The sequence below is a fragment of the Entelurus aequoreus genome, linkage group LG18 (assembly GCF_033978785.1).
Source record: "Entelurus aequoreus isolate RoL-2023_Sb linkage group LG18, RoL_Eaeq_v1.1, whole genome shotgun sequence".
Taxonomy (NCBI): domain Eukaryota; kingdom Metazoa; phylum Chordata; class Actinopteri; order Syngnathiformes; family Syngnathidae; genus Entelurus; species Entelurus aequoreus.
Window position 1 is genome coordinate 48,730,449 of NC_084748.1, and position 21,684 is coordinate 48,752,132.

General features: G+C 29.4%; 1 protein-coding gene across 1 annotated transcript in view; it reads left to right on the forward strand.

Annotated features, from left to right (window-relative positions):
- Window positions 1-21,217, forward strand: part of LOC133633641 (endoplasmic reticulum resident protein 27) — a 54,960-nt gene extending 33,743 nt beyond the window's left edge. Inside the window, exons 5-9 of the mRNA XM_062026227.1 lie at window positions 4,460-4,597; window positions 10,613-10,729; window positions 10,793-10,909; window positions 16,071-16,268; window positions 21,111-21,217. Coding sequence (XP_061882211.1) covers window positions 4,460-4,597; window positions 10,613-10,729; window positions 10,793-10,909; window positions 16,071-16,268; window positions 21,111-21,152 — 612 coding nt within the window. The 3' untranslated portion in view covers window positions 21,153-21,217. The remainder of the gene's footprint in view (window positions 1-4,459; window positions 4,598-10,612; window positions 10,730-10,792; window positions 10,910-16,070; window positions 16,269-21,110) is intronic.
- Window positions 21,218-21,684: the final 467 nt, after the last annotated feature.

The following is a 21,684-nucleotide window of genomic DNA, read 5'->3' on the forward strand; positions in this document are numbered from 1 at the left end:
CATTTTTGGAGTAAAATGATGACTTTTGTCATAATTTTGCCAAGTAAAATTCAGATTATTATTATTTTATTGCCAAAATCTATAAGTTTTCTTATAAAATTCTAACTTTTATCACAATATTGCCAATGTTTTTGTTGTCCTTGTAAAATACTGACATTTTTTAAGCAAAATTATGACTTTTGTCATAATTTTGCTATGCATAATTCAGATTATTATTATAACATTGCCAGCATTTCAAATTTTTCTTATAAAATTGTGACTTTTGTCGAGTAAAATTACGACTCTTTTTATAAAATTGCCAAAATCTTAAACTTTTCTTGTAAAACTGCATCTGTTATTGAGTAAAATTCCAACTTTTATCATAATATTGCACAAATGTTGAGTTTTTATTGTAAAATTGTCGACTTTTATTATAATACTGCCAAAATTCGAAGTTTTTCTTGTGAAATTGTGACCTTTTTCTTGTGAAATTCAACACATTTTTCACAACAAGCTTTTTTTAAATATTTGCATAATATCAGAATATTGCCAATTTTTTTGTTGTTCTTGTAAAATAGTGACATTTTTTGAGTAAAATTATGACTTTTGTCATTTTGCCAAATAAAATTCCGATTATTATTGTAATATTGCCAAAATGTCAGTTTTCTTATAAAATTTTGACTTTTATCACAATATTGCCAATTTTTTTGTTGTCCTTGTAAAATAGTGACATTTTTTAAGCAAAATGATGACTTTTGTATAAAACTGCCAAAATTCTACGTTTTTCTTGTGAAATTGTGACCTTTTTCTTGTGAAATTCCCCAAAAAAATTCACAACAAGCTCTTTTATACATGCATAGTATGTATATATTATTAATGTTGTAAATACACTTCTTTATATATCTATTAAGGGAGGTCCTAAAGAGGTAGTCATTTTGGTCACAATGTGTCGACTTTTTTCTTATAAAATTGGGATCAATTTCTCATATTCTTTCTGTTCCTGTAATATTGCAATATTTTCTCGTAAAATTATTACTTTATTGTGTAAAATTATTACTTTTTAATGCAAAATGGTGACATTTGTCATATTAAATTCAGACTTTTTTTTACAACATTGCCAATTTTTTTGTTGGTCTTGTAAAATAGTGACATTTTTTGAGTAAAATTATGACTTTTGTCATAATTTTGTCAAGTAAAATTCAGATTATTATTATTTTATTGCCAAAATATATAAGTTTTCTTATAAAATTCTAACTTTTATCACAATATTCCCAATGTTTTTGTTGTCCTTGTAAAATAGTGACATTTTTTAAGCAAAATTCAGATTATTATTATAATATTGCCAGCATTTCAAAGTTTTCTTATAAAATTGTGACTTTTGTCGAGTAAAATTACGACTCTTTTTATAAAATTGCCAAAATCTTAAACTTTTCTTGTAAAACTGCGACTGTTATTGAGTAAAATTCCAACTTTTGTCATAATATTGCACAAATGTTGAGTTTTTATTGTAAAATTGTCGACTTTTATTATAATACTGCCAAAATTCGAAGTTTTTCTTGTGAAATTGTGAACTTTTTCTTGTGAAATTCAACAAATTTTTCACAACAAGCTTTTTTAAATATTTGCATAATATCAGAATATTGCCAATTTTGTTGTTGTTCTTGTAAAATAGTGACATTTTTTGAGTAAAATGATGACTTTTGTCATAATTTTGCCAAGTAAAATTCAGATTATTATTATTTTATTTCCAAAATATATAAGTTTTCTTATAAAATTCTAACTTTTATCACAATATTGCCAATGTTTTTGTTGTCCTTGTAAAATAGCGACATGCAAAATTCAGATTATAATTATAACATTGCCAGCATTTCAAATTTTTCTTATAAAATTGTGACTTTTGTCAAGTAAAATTACGACTCTTTTTATAAAATTGCCAAAATCTTAAACTTTTCTTGTAAAACTGCGACTGTTATTGAGTAAAATTCCAACTTTTGTCATAATATTGCACAAATGTTGAGTTTTTATTGTAAAATTGTCGACTTTTATTATAATACTGCCAAAATTTGAAGTTTTTCTTGTGAAATTGTGAACTTTTTCTTGTGAAATTCAACAAATTTTTTACAACAAGCTTTTTTTAATATTTGCATAATATCAGAATATTGCCAATTTTTTTGTTGTTGTAAAATAGTGAAATTTTTTGAGTAAAATGATGACTTTTGTCATTTTGCCAAATAAAATTCCGATTATTATTGTAATATTGCCAAAATGTCAGTTTTCTTATAAAATTCTGACTTTTATCACAATGTTGCCAATTTTTTTGTTGTCCTTGTAAAATAGTGAAATTTTTTGTCATAATTTTGCCATGCAAAATTCAGATTATTATTACAACATTGCCAGCATTTCAAAGTTTTCTTATAAAATTGTGACTTTTGTCGAGTAAAATTACGACTCTTTTTATAAAATTGCCAAAATCTTAAACTTTTCTTGTAAAACTGCGACTGTTATTGAGTAAAATTCCAACTTTTATCATAATATTGCACAAATGTTGAGTTTTTATTGTAAAATTGTCGACTTTTATTATAATACTGCCAAAATTCGAAGTTTTTCTTGTGAAATTGTGACCTTTTTCTTGTGAAATTCAACAAATTTTTCACAACAAGCTTTTTTTAATATTTGCATAGTATGTATATATTATTAATGTTGTAAATACACTTCTTTATAAAGGCTGGTCCTAAAGAGGGAGGCATTTTTCTCTGAGGTCTCAAGAAGGTAACAAATACACGAGTGTGTGTGTGTGTGTGTGTGTGTGTGTGTGTGTGTGTGTGTGTGTGTGTGTGTGTGTGTGTGTGTGTGTGTGTGTGTGTGTGTGTGTGTGTGTGTTGTGTGTGTGTGTGTGTGTGTGTGTGTGTGTGACGGTCCTGCACCTCGACGAGTGGGCGCTCTCAGAACCACGTTCACGCTCCCGGTCGCATTTTTGTCTCTGGTTTTGAGAGAAAAAAAAGTGAAAGGAAGCCACACAGACTCTTGGTGTGCTGGGCCCGTTAAATCATGTCCCAAAAGTCCCTCGTCGCACGTGACTTTTACATCCAGAGTGTGGGAATGAAATCACAATTCCAGATGGATTCAAAGACAACATCTGGACTGGTCTATGCAACACACTCTTTGTAACAAATGTGGGAGGAAACACTTCTTTTTCTAACGGATGTGCACCTCTCATTTGGCCAAAGTCCCTAGGAGGAGTTTGTTAAAGTACGACCCCTTTTTTTTGGCCGAAAAATGGCCAAAAACGGTCGTAGTAAAGTTTGGCGCCATGCCACGCCCACATCTTATGGCGTAGGAAAAATATATTCGCAATTTATCGTCACCTATATGTGTTGTGTCTGTCATTTTAAAGGTGTCTCATTTGGCCAAAGTCCCTAGGAGGAGTTTGTTAAAGTACGACCCCTTTTTTTTGGCCGAAAAATGGCCAAAAACGGTCGTAGTAAAGTGTGGCGCCATGCCACGCCCACATCTTATGGCGTAGGAAAAACATATTCGCAATTTATCGTCGCCTATATGTGTTGTATCTGTCATTTTAAACGCATCTCATTTGGCCAAAGTCCCTAGGAGGAGTTTGTTAAAGTACGACCCCTTTTTTTTGCCGAAAAATGGCCAAAAACCGTCAAAGTAAAGTTTGGCGCCATGCCACGCCCACATCTTATGGCGTAGGAAAAACATATTCGCAATTTATCGTCGCCTATATGAGTTGTATCTGTGATTTTAAACGCATCTCATTTGGCCAAAGTCCCTAGGAGGAGTTTGTTAAAGTACGACCCCTTTTTTTTGGCCGAAAAATGGCCAAAAACGGTCGAAGCAAAGTTTGGCGCCATGCCACACCCACATCTTATGGCGTAGAAAAAATGTATTCGCAATTTATAGTCGCCTGTATGTGTTGTATCTGTCATTTTAAATTTGTATCATTTGGCCAAAGTCCCTAGGAGGAGTTTGTTAAAGTACGACCCTTGTTTTTGGCCGAAAAATGGTCAAAAACGGCCGTAGCAAAGTTTGGCGCCATGCCACGCCCACATCTTATGGCGTAGGAAAAATGTATTCGCAATTTATCGTCGCCTATATGTGTTGTATCTGTCATTTTAAATGCGTCTCATTTAGTCAAAGTCCCTAGGAGGAGTTTGTTAAAGTAGGACCCCTTTTTTTTTTGCCGAAAAATGTCAGACAAAAACCAAGTTGGCCGACTTCCTGTTTGTTTTCATGTAAGGGTTCTTGACAAGTATGTAAAGTAATATTGTAATATTACAAGTATGTACTGTAATGTAATATTAAGTATGTAATGTAATGTAATATTACAAGTATGTAAAGTAATATTGCAATATTAAAAGTATGTAATGTAATGTAATATTACAAGTATGTACTGTAATGTAATATTAAGAATGTAATGTAATATTACAAGTATGTAATGTAAAAATGTCATATGACATTGTAGGGAGAGGAGAGTCCTGGTTACAAAGCGCTGGTGGCCGCCGCCAAGCGAGTGGACACCGTCCCTATGGCCATCAGTGACGTGAAAGAAGTGTGGGCCGACTATGGCATCAAATCAGACACCATCACCCTTTTCAGAAAGGTAGCACCATGACGTATTTACAGTGCATCCAGGAAGTATTCACACCACTTCACTTTTTCCACATGTTGTTATGTTACAGCCTTATTCCACGTGGAATACATTTATTTTTGACCTCAAAATTCTGCCCACAATACCCCATAATCACAATGTGAAAAGTTTATTTAAAATGTTGCATATTACAATGGAAAACATTTATTTGTGTCCTCAAAATTATACACACAATATACATAGCACATAATACATAATGACAATGTGAAAGTTTTTTGTTTTTTTTTTGCATATTAGAATATAATTAATTCATTTTTGTCCTCAAAATTCTACACACAATACCACATAATGACAATGTTAAAAGTGTTATTTAAAATTTTGCATATTAGAATGAAAACAATTCATTTGTGTCATCAAAATTCAACACACAATACCCCATAATGACAATGTGAAAAGTTTTATTTTATTTTTTGCAAAAGTTTATTTAAAATGTTGCATATTAAAATGGAAAACATTTATTTGTGTCCTCAAAATTCTACACACAATACCACATAATGACAATGTGAAAGATTTTATATATTTTTTTGCATATTAGAATGGAATTATTTCAATTTTGTCCTCAAAATTCTACACACAATACCCCATGATGACAATGTGAAAAGTTTCATTTTAAATTTTGCATATTAGAATGGAATAATTTCAATTTGGTCCTCAAAATTTTACACACAATACACCATAATGACAATGTGAACATTTTATTTAAAATGTTACATATTAGAATGGAATTATTTCAATTTTGTCCTCAAAATTCTACACACAATACCCCATAATGACAATGTGAAAAGTTTTATTTTAATTTTTGCAAAAGTTTATTTAAAATGTTGCATATTAAAATGGAAAACATTTATTTGTGTCCTCAAAATTCTACACACAATACCACATAATGACAATGTGAAAGATTTTTGTATTTTTTTGCATATTAGAATGGAATTATTTCAATTTTGTCCTCAAAATTCTACACACAATACCCCATAATGACAATGTGAAAAGTTTATTTAAAATGTTGCATATTAGAATGGAAAACATTTATTTGTGTCCTCAAAATTCTACCCACAATACCACATAATGACAATGTGAAAGATTTTTTTTTATTTTTTGCATATTAGAATATAATTAATTCATTTTTGTCCTCAAAATTCTACACACAATACCCCATAATGACAATGTTAAAAGTGTTATTTAAAATGTTGCATATTAGAATGAAAACAATTCATTTGTGTCATCAAAATTCAACACACAATACCGCATCATAACAATGTGAAATATATATATATATATATATTTTTTTTTTTGCATATTAGAGTATCATTAATTGATTTTGGTCCTCAAAATTCTACACACAATACCCCCTAATGACAATGTGAAAAGTTTATTTAAAATGTTGCACAAAAATGAATTAATTATATTCTAATATGCAAAAAAAAAAATGACAATGTGAAAGATTTTATTTATTTTTTTGCATATTAGAATGGAATTATTTCAATTTTGTCCTCAAAATTCTACACACAATACCCCATAATGACAATGTGAAAAGTTTTATTTTAATTTTTGCATATTAGAATGGAATTATTTCAATTTTGTCCTCAAAATTCTACACACAATACCCCATAATGACAATGTGAAAAGTTTTATTTTAATTTTTGCAAAAGTTTATTTAAAATGTTGCATATTAAAATGGAAAACATTTATTTGTGTCCTCAAAATTCTACACACAATACCACATAATGACAATGTGAAAGATTTTATATATTTTTTTGCATATTAGAATGGAATTATTTCAATTTTGTCCACAAAATTCTACACACAATACCTCATAATGACAATGTGAAAAGATTCATTTTAAATTTTGCATATTAGAATGGAATTATTTCAATTTTGTCCTCAAAATTCTGCACACAATACCCCATAATGACAATGTGAAAGATTTTTTTTTTTTTTTTGCATATTAGAATATAATTAATTCATTTTTGTCCTCAAAATTCTACACACAATACCCCATAATGACAATGTGAAAAGTGTTATTTAAAATTTTGCATATTAGAATGAAAACAATTCATTTGTGTCATCAAAATTCAACACACAATACCGCATCATAACAATGTGAAATATATATATATATATATATATATTATTTTTTTTTGCATATTAGAGTATCATTAATTGATTTTGGTCCTCAAAATTCTACACACAATACCCCCTAATGACAATGTGAAAAGTTTATTTAAAATGTTGCACAAAAATGAATTAATTATATTCTAATACCGGGTATGCAAAAAAAAAAATGACAATGTGAAAGATTGTATTTATTTTTTTGCATATTAGAATGGAATAATTTCAATTTTGTCCTCAAAATTCTACACACAATACCCCATAATGACAATGTGAAAAGTTTTATTTTAATTTTTGCATATTACAATGGAATTATTTCAATGTTGTCCTCAAAATTCTACACACAATACCCCATAATGACAATGTGAAAAGTTTTATTTTAATTTTTGCAAAAGTTTATTTAAAATGTTGCATATTAAAATGGAAAACATTTATTTGTGTCCTCAAAATTCTACACACAATACCACATAATGACAATGTGAAAGATTTTATATATTTTTTTGCATATTAGAATGGAATTATTTCAATTTTGTCCTCAAAATTCTACACACAATACCCCATAATGACAATGTGAAAAGTTTTATTTTAATTTTTGCAAAAGTTTATTTAAAATGTTGCATATTAAAATGGAAAACATTTATTTGTGTCCTCATAATTCTACACACAATACCACATAATGACAATGTGAAAGATTTTTGTATTTTTTTGCATATTAGAATGGAATTATTTCAATTTTGTCCTCAAAATTCTACACACAATACCCCATAAAGACAATGTTAAAAGTGTTATTTAAAATTTTGCATATTAGAATGAAAACAATTCATTTTTGTCATCAAAATTCAACACACAATACCGCATCATAACAATGTGAAATATATATATATATATATTTATTTATTTTTTGCATATTAGAGTATCATTAATGAATTTTGGTCCTCAAAATTCTACACACAATACCCCCTAATGACAATGTGAAAAGTTTATTTAAAATGTTGCACAAAAATGAATTAATTATATTCTAATATGCAAAAAAAAATGACAATGTGAAAGATTTTATTTATTTTTTTGCATATTAGAATGGAATTATTTCAATTTTGTCCTCAAAATTCTACACACAATACCCCATAATGACAATGTGAAAAGTTTTATTTTAATTTTTGCAAAAGTTTATTTAAAATGTTGCATATTAAAATGGAAAACATTTATTTGTGTCCTCATAATTCTACACACAATACCACATAATGACAATGTGAAAGATTTTTGTATTTTTTTGCATATTAGAATGGAATTATTTCAATTTTGTCCTCAAAATTCTACACACAATACCCCATAAAGACAATGTTAAAAGTGTTATTTAAAATTTTGCATATTAGAATGAAAACAATTCATTTTTGTCATCAAAATTCAACACACAATACCGCATCATAACAATGTGAAATATATATATATATATATTTATTTATTTTTTGCATATTAGAGTATCATTAATGAATTTTGGTCCTCAAAATTCTACACACAATACCCCCTAATGACAATGTGAAAAGTTTATTTAAAATGTTGCACAAAAATGAATTAATTATATTCTAATATGCAAAAAAAATGACAATGTGAAAGATTTTATTTATTTTTTTGCATATTAGAATGGAATTATTTCAATTTTGTCCTCAAAATTCTACACACAATACCCCATAATGACAATGTGAAAAGTTTTATTTTAATTTTTGCAAAAGTTTATTTAAAATGTTGCATATTAAAATGGAAAACATTTATTTGTGTCCTCATAATTCTACACACAATACCACATAATGACAATGTGAAAGATTTTTGTATTTTTTTGCATATTAGAATGGAATTATTTCAATTTTGTCCTCAAAATTCTACACACAATACCCCATAATGACAATGTTAAAAGTGTTATTTAAAATTTTGCATATTAGAATGAAAACAATTCATTTTTGTCATCAAAATTCAACACACAATACCGCATCATAACAATGTGAAATATATATATATATATTTATTTATTTTTTGCATATTAGAGTATCATTAATGAATTTTGGTCCTCAAAATTCTACACACAATACCCCCTAATGACAATGTGAAAAGTTTATTTAAAATGTTGCACAAAAATGAATTAATTATATTCTAATATGCAAAAAAAATGACAATGTGAAAGATTTTATTTATTTTTTTGCATATTAGAATGGAATTATTTCAATTTTGTCCTCAAAATTCTACACACAATACCCCATAATGACAATGTGAAAAGTTTTATTTTAATTTTTGCAAAAGTTTATTTAAAATGTTGCATATTAAAATGGAAAACATTTATTTGTGTCCTCATAATTCTACACACAATACCACATAATGACAATGTGAAAGATTTTTGTATTTTTTTGCATATTAGAATGGAATTATTTCAATTTTGTCCTCAAAATTCTACACACAATACCCCATAATGACAATGTAAAAGGTTTTTATTTTAAATGTTGTATATTAGAATGGAAAAAATGTATTTGTGTCCTCAAAATTCTACCCACAATACCCCATAATGACAATGTGAAAGTTTTTTTTTATTTTTTTGCATATTAGAATATAATTAATTCATTTTTGTCCTCAAAATTCTACCCACAATACCCCATAATGACAATGTAAAAGGTTTTTATTTTAAATTTTGTATATTAGAATGGAAAAAATATATTTGTGTCCTCAAAATTCTACACACAATACCCCATAATGACAATGTGAAAAGTTTTATTTTAAATTTTGCATATTAGAATGGAAAACATTTATTTGTATCCTCAAAATTCTACACACAATACCACATAATGACTTTGTGAATTTTTTTTTTTTGCATATTAGAATATAATTAATTCATTTTTGTCCACAAAATTCTACACACAATACCCCATAATGACAATGTGAAAAGTTTATTTAAAATGTTGCATGTTAGAATGGAAAACATTTATTTGTGTCCTCAAAATTCTACACACAATACCACATGATGACAATGTGAAATATATATATATATTTTTTTTTGCATATTAAAATAGAATTAATTCATTTTTGTCCTCAAAATTCTACACACAATACCCCATAATGACAACGTGAAAATTTGTATTTAAAATTTTGCATATTAGAATGGACACAATTCATTTGTGTCATCAAAATTCTACACATAATACCACATAATGACAATGTGAAAAGTTTCATTTTAAATTTTGCATATTAGAATGGAATTATTTCAATTTTGTCCTCAAAATTCTACACACAATACCACATAATGACTTTGTGAATTTTTTTTTTTTTGCATATTAGAATATAATTAATTCATTTTTGTCCTCAAAATTCTACACACAATACCACATAATGACAATGTAAAAGGTTTTTATTTTAAATTTTGTATATTAGAATGGAAAAAATGTATTTGTGTCCTCCAAATTCTACACACAATACCCCATAATGACAATGTGAAAGTTTTTTTGATTTTTTTTTGCATATTAGAATATAATTAATTCATTTTTGTCCACAAAATTCTACACACAACACCCCATAATGACAATGTGAAATGTTTTTATTTTTGCATATTTATTCAAAATAAAAATAAATAAAACTTCACATGTACAGAGACATTTACTGTTCAATTTGTTTTTAAAATTGTAATACATTTTCAAACATTAAAAAAAAAAAGAAAACTGTTTACATTGTAAAAATGGGGTATTGTGTGATGAATTTTGAGGACAAAAAATAATTTTGGAAAAAGGCTTTAAAAAATGTGGAAACAGTGAATACTTGTTGGGTGCGCCGCATGTTGTCGACACATGTGTGTGTGTGTGTGTGTCTGAAGTGTGTGTCCAGGCAGATAACCACCAAGAGAACCTGGTTGTTGACGAGGCCAAGAAGCTGGAAACGGACGGTCTTGTCAACTTTGTGGTGGTGAACGAGGTTCGATACCTGACGGAGTACAGTCAAGTGGTACGTTGGAGGAGGTGACAACATGTGTGCACTTCCTCCTCACCACTAACTCTCCATCCTCAGACCGCTGTGGGCATCTTCAACTCAGAGGTGAAGGCGCACCTCCTGCTCTTTGCCAACAGGGGCAGCAAAGAGCTGAAGGAGCGGCTGGCGGCTTTGGCTCCAGAGTTCACGGGCAAGGTGAGAAGGTTCCTTCATGGTAGGAACATCATGGACAGTCTATCTGTTACAGCTTTATGCGGCCTGTACTGCACAGGGCTCAAACCAGGGGCCGCCACATCATTTGATGTGGGCCACCACTTCATTTCAAAGTCCCATCATTCTAATATGGCCCGCCAAATCTTTTTGAAGTGGCTTGCCAAATCATTTATGTGGCCCATTATAGGCCATTATATAATTTTATGTGGCCCATTATATAATTTTATGTGGCCCATTATATAATTATATGGGACCCATTATGGCCCATTATATAATTGTGTATGGCCCATTATATAATTGTATGTGTCCCATTATATAATTTCATATGACCCATTATATAATTTTATGTGACCCATTATATAATTTTATGTGGCCCATTATGGCCCATTATATAATTTTATGTGTCCCATTATATAATTGTATGTGTCCCATTATATAATTTTATGTGGCCCATTATATAATTTATGTGGCCCATTATATAATTATATGGGACCCATTATGGCCCATTATATAATTTTGTATGGCCCATTGTATAATTTCATATGACCCATTATATAATTGTATGTGTCCCATTATATAATTTTATGTGGCCCATTATATAATTTATGTGGCCCATTGTATAATTTAATGGGGCCCATTATATAATTTTATGGGACCCATTATGGCCCATTATATAATTTTATATGGCCCATTATATAATTTCATATGACCCATTATATAATTTTAAGTGGCCCATTATATAATTTTATGTGACCCATTATATAATTTTATGTAGCCCATTATATAATTTATGTGGCCCATTATATAATTTTAAGGGGCCCATTATATAATTATATGTGGCACATTAATGTCCATTATATAATTTTATAGGGCCCATTATATAATTTTATATGACCCATTATATAATTTTATGGGGGCCATTATATAATTTTATGGGGCCCATTATATAATTTTATATGACCCATTATATAATTTTATGAGGGCCATTATATAATTTTATATGACCCATTATATAATTTTATGGGGGCCATTATATAATTTTATGTGGCCCATTATATAATATTATGTAACCCATCATATAATTTATGTGGCCCATTATATAATTTTTTGTGGCCCAATATATAATTTTATGGGGCCCATTATATAATTTATGTGGCCCATTATATAATTTTTTGTGGCCCAATATATAATTTTATGGGGCCCATTATATAATTTATGTGGCCCATTATATCATTTTATGGGGGCCATTATATAATTTTATGTGGCCCATTAATGTCCATTATATAATTTTATGGGACCCATTATATAATTTTATATGACCCATTATATAATTTTATGTGGCCCATTATATAATTTTTTGTGGCCCAATATAGAATTTTATGGGGCCCATTATATAATTTATGTGGCCCATTATATAATTTTTTGTGGCCCATTATATAATTTTATGGGGGCCATTATATAATTTTATGTGGCCCATTATATAATTTTATGGGGGCCATTATATAATTTACGTGGCCCATTAATGTCCATTATATAATTTTATGGGACCCATTATATAATTTTATATGACCCATTATATAATTTTATGGGGGCCATTATATAATTTTATGTGACCCATTATATAATTTTATGTAACCCATCATATAATTTATGTGGCCCATTATATAATTTTTTGTGGCCCAATATATAATTTTATGGGGCCCATTATATAATTTATGTGGCCCATTATATAATTTTTTGTGGCCCATTATATCATTTTATGGGGGCCATTATATAATTTTATGTGGCCCATTATATAATTTTATGGGGGCCATTATATAATTTTATGTGGCCCATTAATGTCCATTATATAATTTTATATGACCCATTATATAATTTTATGGGACCCATTATATAATTTTATGGGGGCCATTATATAATTTTATGTGGCCCATTATATAATTTTTTGTGGCCCAATATAGAATTTTATGGGGCCCATTATATAATTTATTTGGCCCATTATATAATTTTTTGTGGCCCATTATATAATTTTATGGGGGCCATTATATAATTTTATGTGGCCCATTAATGTCCATTATATAATTTTATGGGACCCATTATATAATTTTATATGACCCATTATATAATTTTTTGGGGGCCATTATATAATTTTATGGGGCCCATTATATCATTTTATATGACCCATTATATAATTTTATGGGGGCCATTATATAATTTATGTGGCCCATTATATAATTTTTTGTGGCCCAATATATAATTTTATGGGGCCCATTATATAATTTATGTGGCCCATTATATATTTTTTTGTGGCCCATTATATCATTTTATGGGGGCCATTATATAATTTTATGTGGCTCATTATATCATTTTATGGGGGCCATTATATAATTTTATGTGGCCCATTAATGTCCATTATATAATTTTATGGGACCCATTATATAATTTTATATGACCCATTATATAATTTTATGGGGGCCATTATATAATTTTATGTGGCCCATTATATAATTTTTTGTGGCCCAATATAGAATTTTATGGGGCCCATTATATAATTTATGTGGCCCATTATATAATTTTTTGTGGCTCATTATATCATTTTATGGGACCCATTATATAATTTTATGGGGGCCATAATATAATTTTATGTGGCCCATTAATGTCCATTATATAATTTTATGGGACCCATTATATCATTTTATATGACCCATTATATAATTTTATGGGGGCCATTATATAATTTTATGTGGCCCATAAATGTCCATTATATAATTTTATGGGACCCATTATATAATTTTATATGACCCATTATATAATTTTATGGGGCCCATTATATAATTTTTTGTGGCCCAATATAGAATTTTATGGGGCCCATTATATAATTTATGTGGCCCATTATATAATTTTATGTGGCTCATTATATAATTTTATATGACCCATTATATAATTTTATGGGGGCCATTATATAATTTTATGTGGCCCATTAATGTCCATTATATAATTTTATGGGACCCATTATATAATTTTATATGACCCATTATATAATTTTATGGGGGCCATTATATAATTTTATGGGGCCCATTATATAATTTTATGTGGCCCATTAATGTCCATTATATAATTTTATGGGACCCATTATATAATTTTATGGGACCCATTATATAATTTTATGGGGGCCATTATATAATTTTATGTGGCCCATTATATAATTTTATGGGGGCCATTATATAATTTTATGTGGCCCATTAATGTCCATTATATAATTTTATGGGACCCATTATATAATTTTATATGACCCATTATATAATTTTATGGGACCCATTATATAATTTTATATGACCCATTATATAATTTTATGGGGGCCATTATATAATTTTATGTGGCCCATTAATGTCCATTATATAATTTTATATGACCCATTATATAATTTTATGGGGGCCATTATATAATTTTATGTAACCCATCATATAATTTATGTGGCCCATTATATAATTTTTTGTGGCCCAATATATAATTTTATGGGGCCCATTATATAATTTATGTGGCCCATTATATAATTTTTTGTGGCCCAATATATAATTTTATGGGGCCCATTATATAATTTATGTGGCCCATTATATAATTTTTTGTGGCCCAATATATAATTTTATGGGGCCCATTATATAATTTATGTGGCCCATTATATAATTTTTTGTGGCCCATTATATAATTTTATGGGGGCCATTGTATAATTTTATGTGGCCCATTAATGTCCATTATATAATTTTATGGGACCCATTATATAATTTTATATGACCCATTATATAATTTATGTGGCCCATTATATAATTTTTTGTGGCCCATTATATCATTTTATGGGGCCCATTATATAATTTTATGGGGCCCATTATATAATTTTATATGACCCATTATATAATTTTATGGGGGCCATTATATAATTTTATGTGGCCCATTAATGTCCATTATATAATTTTATGGGGCCTATTATATAATTTTATATGACCCATTATATAATTTTATAGGGGCCATTATATAATTTTATGTGGCCCATTATATAATTTTTTGTGGCCCAATATATAATTTTATGGGGTCCATTATATAATTTTATGGGGCCCATTATATAATTTTATGTAGCCAATTATGGCCCATTATATAATTTATGTGGCCCATTATATAATTTTTGTGGCCCATTATATCATTTTATGGGGCTCATTATATAATTTTGTATGGCCCATTATATAATTTAAAGTGGCCCATTATATCATTTTATGTGGCCCATTATATAATTTTATGGGGCCCATTATATAATTTTATGGGGCCCATTATATAATTTTATATGACCCATTATATAATTTTATGGGGGCCATTATATAATTTTATGTGGCCCATTAATGTCCATTATATAATTTTATGGGGCCTATTATATAATTTTATATGACCCATTATATAATTTTATAGGGGCCATTATATAATTTTATGTGACCCATTATATAATTTTATGTGGCCCATTATATAATTTTTTGTGGCCCAATATATAATTTTATGGGGTCCATTATATAACTTTATGGGGCCCATTATATAATTTTATGTAGCCAATTATGGCCCATTATATAATTTATGTGGCCCATTATATAATTTTTTGTGGCCCATTATATCATTTTATGGGGCTCATTATATAATTTTGTATGGCCCATTATATAATTTAATGTGGCCCATTATATCATTTTATGGGGCCCATTATGGCCCATTATATAATTTAATGGGGCCCATTACATAATTTAATGGGGCCCATTACATAATTTAATGTGGCCCATTACATAATTTAATGTGGCCCATTATATAATTCAATATGGCCCACCACAATGTCATTTGTGAAAGGCTGTGAATCCAAAATCACTTTCTTCCTGAATGTTTTTGTTCTTTGACTTTTTGACAGGAGACTGTAGCACAAGCACATGTTAGCCGCCTCATGCTTGCAGTTTTTTAGTGTTTAGAACAGAGAAAAGGGAAAGACGTGTGTTCTTGTCTCACATAAAAGATTGGTGTTCATGGGCAAAATGAGTGTTGTCATAACCAAAAAAAAAAGAGTTTTCTGTGTGTTGCTGAGTGACAAAGATGCTGAATATCTGACCGACATGTCTCCTAGTTCTTGTTTGTGCTCATCAACGGAGAAGTCACGTCCAACTCCAGGTCCCTGCAGTACTTTGGACTGAGGCCCCAGGACCTGCCCCGTGTGGGCATCTACGACGGGGACTCCGACATGAAGTGGCTCCTGCCCCAGGGGCCCATCTCTACTGAGCGTGTGCGAGAGTTCTGCACCTCCTTCTTGCGAGGGGAGCTGAAGGTGAGCGGCCATTGAAAGCACATCGCCACGGCAACCGTTAAAGTCTACCTCGTCTTTTCTCTGGTGGGCTCGCCTCAAATGCTCAACGTTGAACTTTTTATTTCTTTTAAGACTTGGGACCAAACCTTTTTTGCTGTGGAATTGGTACATTTTATTATTATAATTAACATTATATTATATTATATATAACTATTGGTGTAAAAGCGCTACAACACAATACTTTTGTCCGTATACTGTAGAAAATAAATTCATTTTTGCCCTCAAAAGTCTACACACAACACCCCATAATGACAATGTGAAACTTTGTATTTTTATTTTGCATATTAGAAACAAAATGAATATATTTTTGTCCTCAAAATGCCATAATGACAATGTGAAAATGTTTATTTATTTTCCATATTAGAAGGGAATACATTTATTTTTGCCCTCAAAATTCTACACACAATACCCCATAATGACAATGTGAACAGTTTTTTTTTACCTTGCAAATTAGAATGTAATAAATAATTTTTTGCTCTCAAAATTCTACACACAACACCCCATGATGACAATGTGAACAGTTTTTTTTATTTTATTTTACATATTAGAAACGAAATGAATTCATTTTTGTCCTCAAATGCTACACACAATATCCCATAATGACAATGTGAACATGTTTATTTTTTTTGCATATTAGAAAGGAATACATTTATTTTTGCCCTCAAAATTCTACACACAATACACCATAATGACAATGTGACATTTTTTATTTTTATTTTGCGTATTAGAAACAAAATATATTTATTTTTGTCCTCAAAATGCTACACACAATACCCCATAATGACAATGTGAAAATTGTATTTATTTTCCATATTAGAAAGAAATATATTTATTTTTGTCCTCAAAATTCTACACACAACACCCCATGATGACAATGTGAAACTGTTTTATTTTATTTTGCATATTAGAAACTAAATTAATTTATTTTTCTCCTCAAAATGCTACACACAATATGACAATGTGACTATTTTTATTTATTTTGCATATTAGAAAGAAATACATTTATTTTTGCCCTCAAAATTCTACACACAATACCCCATAATGACAATGTGAATTTTTTTTTTAATTTATTTTGCCTATTAGATGGGAATACAGTTATTTTTGCCCTCAAAATTCTACACACAATACCCCATAATGACAATGTGAATTTTTATTTTTTTTATTTTGCCTATTGGATGGGAATACATTTATTTTTGCCCTCAAAATTCTACACACAATACCCCATAATGACAATGTGAACAGTTTTTTTTTTACCTTGAAAGTTAGAATGGAATAAATTATTTTTTGCCCTCAAAATTCTACACACAACACCCCATGATGACAATGTGAAACTTTTTATTTTATTTTGCATAATAGAAACGAAATTTATTTATTTTTGTCCTCAAATGCTACACACAATACCCCATAATGACAATGTGAAAATTGTATTTATTTTGCATATTAGAAAGAAATACATTTATTTTTGCCCTCAAAATTCTACACATGACAATGTGAAAATGTTTTTATTTTATTTTACATATTAGAAACAAAATGAATTCATTTTTGTCCTCAAAATGCTACACACAATATCCCATAATGACAACGTGAAAATGATTATTTATTTTGCCTATTAGATGGGAATACATTTATTTTTGCCCTCAAAATTCTACACACAATACCCCATAATGACAATGTGAAGCTTTTTATTTTATTTTGCATATTAGAAACTAAATGAATTTATTTTTGTCCTCAAAATGCTACACACAATACCCCATAATGACAATGTGAGAATGTTATTTATTTTCCATATTAGAAAGGAATACATTTATTTTTGCCCTCAAACTTCTGCACACAATACCCCATAATGACAATGTGAAACTTTTTATTTTTATTTTACATATTAGAAACAAAATAAATGTATTTTTGTCCTCAAAATGCTACACACAATACCCTATAATGACAATGTGAAAATTGTATTTATTTTCCATATTAGAAAGGAATATATTTATTTTTGTCCTCAAAATTCTACACACAACACCCCATAATGACAATGTGAAAATGTTTTTATTTTATTTTACGTATTAGAAACAAAATGAATTCATTTTGTCCTCAAATGCTACACACAATACCCCATAATGACAATGTGAACATGTTTATTTTGCATATTAGAAAGGAATACATTCATTTTTGCCCTCAAAAGTCTACACACAATACACCATAATGACAATGTGAAATTTTTTATTTTTATTTTGCATATTAGAAACAAAATGAATTTATGACAACTTGAGAATGTTATTTATTTTCCATATTAGAAAGGAATACATTTATTTTTGCCCTCAAACTTCTACACACAATACACCATAATGACAATATGAAACTTTTTATTTTTATTTTGCGTATTAGAAACAAAATGAATTTATTTTTGTCCTCAAAATGCTACACACAATATCCCATAATGACAATGTGAAAATTGTATTTATTTTCCATATTAGAAAGGAATATATTTATTTTTGCCCTCAAAATTCTACACACAATACCCCATAATGACAATTTGAACAGTTTCTTTTACCTTGAAAGTTAGAATGGAATAAATTATTTTTTTCCCTCAAAATTCTACACACACACCCCATGATGACAATGTGAAACTTTTTTATTTTATTTTGCGTATTAGAAACAAAATGAATTTATTTTTGCCCTCAAAATGCTACACACAATACCCCATAATGACAACGTGAAAATGATTATTTATTTTCCATATTAGAAAGGAATATATTTATTTTTGCCCTCAAAATTCTACACATGACAATGTGAAAATGTTTTTATTTTATTTTACATATTAGAAACAAAATGAATTCATTTTGTCCTCAAATGCTACACACAATATCCCATAATGACAATGTGAAAATGATTATTTATTTTCCATATTAGAAAGGAATACATTTATTTTTGCCCTCAAACTTCTGCACACAACACCCCATAATGACAATATGAAACTTTTTATTTTTATTTTGCGTATTAGAAACAAAATGAATTTATTTTTGCCCTCAAAATTCTACACACAATACCCCATTATGACAATGTGAACAGTTTTTTTTACCTTGAAAGTTAGAATGGAATAAATTATTTTTTTCCCTCAAAATTCTACACACAACACCCCATGATGACAATGTGAAACTTTTTTATTTTATTTTGCATATTAGAAACGAAATTAATTTATTTTTGTCCTCAAAATTCTACACACAATACCCCATAATGACAATGTGAAACTTTTTATTTTTATTTTGCGTATTAGAAACAAAATGAATTTATTTTTGTCCTCAAAATGCTACACACAATATCCCATAATGACAATGTGAAAATTGTATTTATTTTCCATATTAGAGAGGAATATATTTATTTTTGCCCTCAAAATTCTACACACAATACCCCATTATGACAATGTGAACAGTTTTTTTTACCTTGAAAGTTAGAATGGAATAAATTATTTTTTTCCCTCAAAATTCTACACACAATACCCCATGATGACAATGTGAAACTTTTTTATTTTATTTTGCATATTAGAAACAAAATTAATTTCTTTTTGTCCTCAAAATGCTACACACAATACCCCATAATGACAATGTGAAAATGATTATTTATTTTCCATATTAGAAAGGAATATATTTATTTTTGCCCTCAAACTTCTGCACACAATACCCCATAATGACAATATGAAACTTTTTATTTTTATTTTGCATATTAGAAACAAAATGAATTTATTTTTGCCCTGAAAATGCTACACACAATACCCCATTATGACAATGTGAAAATGTTTATTTATTTTGCATATTAGAAAGGAATACATTTATTTTTGCCCTCAAAATTCTACACACAATACCCCATGATGACAATGTGAAAATGTTTTTATTTATTTTGCCTATTCGATGGGAATACATTTATTTTTGCCCTCAAAATTCTACACACAATACCCCATAATGACAATGTGAACAGTTTTTTTACCTTGAAAGTTAGAATGGAATAAATTATTTTTTGCCCTCAAACTTCTACACACAACACCCCATGATAACAATGTGAAACTTTTTTATTTTATTTTGCATATTAGAAAAAAAATTAATTTATTTTTGTCCTCAAACTTCTGCACACAATACCCCATAATGACAACGTGAAAATGATTATTTATTTTCCATATTAGAAAGGAATATATTTATTTTTGCCCTCAAAATTCTACACATGACAATGTGAAAATGTTTTTATTTTATTTTACATATTAGAAACAAAATGAATTCATTTTGTCCTCAAATGCTACACACAATACCCCATAATGACAATGTGAAAATGATTATTTATTTTCCATATTAGAAAGGAATACATTTATTTTTGCCCTCAAAATTCTACACACAACACCCCATAATGACAATATGAAACTTTTTTATTTTATTTTACATATTAGAAACAAAATGAATTCATTTTGTCCTCAAATGCTACACACAATACCCCATAATGACAATGTGAACATGTTTATTTATTTTGCATATTAGAAAGGAATACATTGATGTTCGGCGTGCCAAATGAAAAGATTTGGTGGGCCGGATGTGTCCCGCGGACCGCCCGTTGGCTAATGATAACGTATATTTTATGGTCCTTAAAGCAAAAAAAGTATTACATTTTCTTTAGTAGCTGAGCATTTTGTAATCACTTTTGCAGTAGTTCTTACAAAATGTGTGCAATTATTACATAATGAGGTGAAAGTGTATTGCATTATTACATAATCAGTGCCCTATTGCATTGTGGGTAATGCCAGCTCCTGGCTGTCTACTTCTTCAGGACGTGCAACAAGCTGGAGCAGAGGGGAAAACGGAGCTGTGAAGCTAATAGAAGATGTGTGAATGAGTTTGAACTGTTGTTCAAAATGGAAATAAAAAAAACAAAAACAACAACAACAAAAAAGTTCTGGCGTATTCTCTGCCGGGGGAAAACCTCGGCACAGCTGCGCGTCTCGCCACGGCGTGTCCTGCCTCCTTTTGTCCCTTTTGTTCCAGCCTGCAGCGACCGCGAGACGGTGGCCGCAGAAAAGGCTGGCAGCGTTGGGCCGTCTGCCCGCAGATGTCACGCTCTCCACCGCGACACGACCGCCAGACGAGGAAGGCACTTGACCCGGGTCAAAGGTCATCTCTCACACCAGTTGAGTGGATTCTTCACATTAACGAAGACATCGCGCAAAAAGGGTGTTGAATTGCTGCATGATTAGTCGACATTTTAATTAGTGTGATAACATAACGGCAACTACCGGCATTTTTTTTTTTTCTCGGCATGTAAAGGGGAACTGCACTTGATTTATGGACTTTTGCCTATTTCACAATCATGAAAGACCTAACTTACTTTTTTTTATGCATTCTAA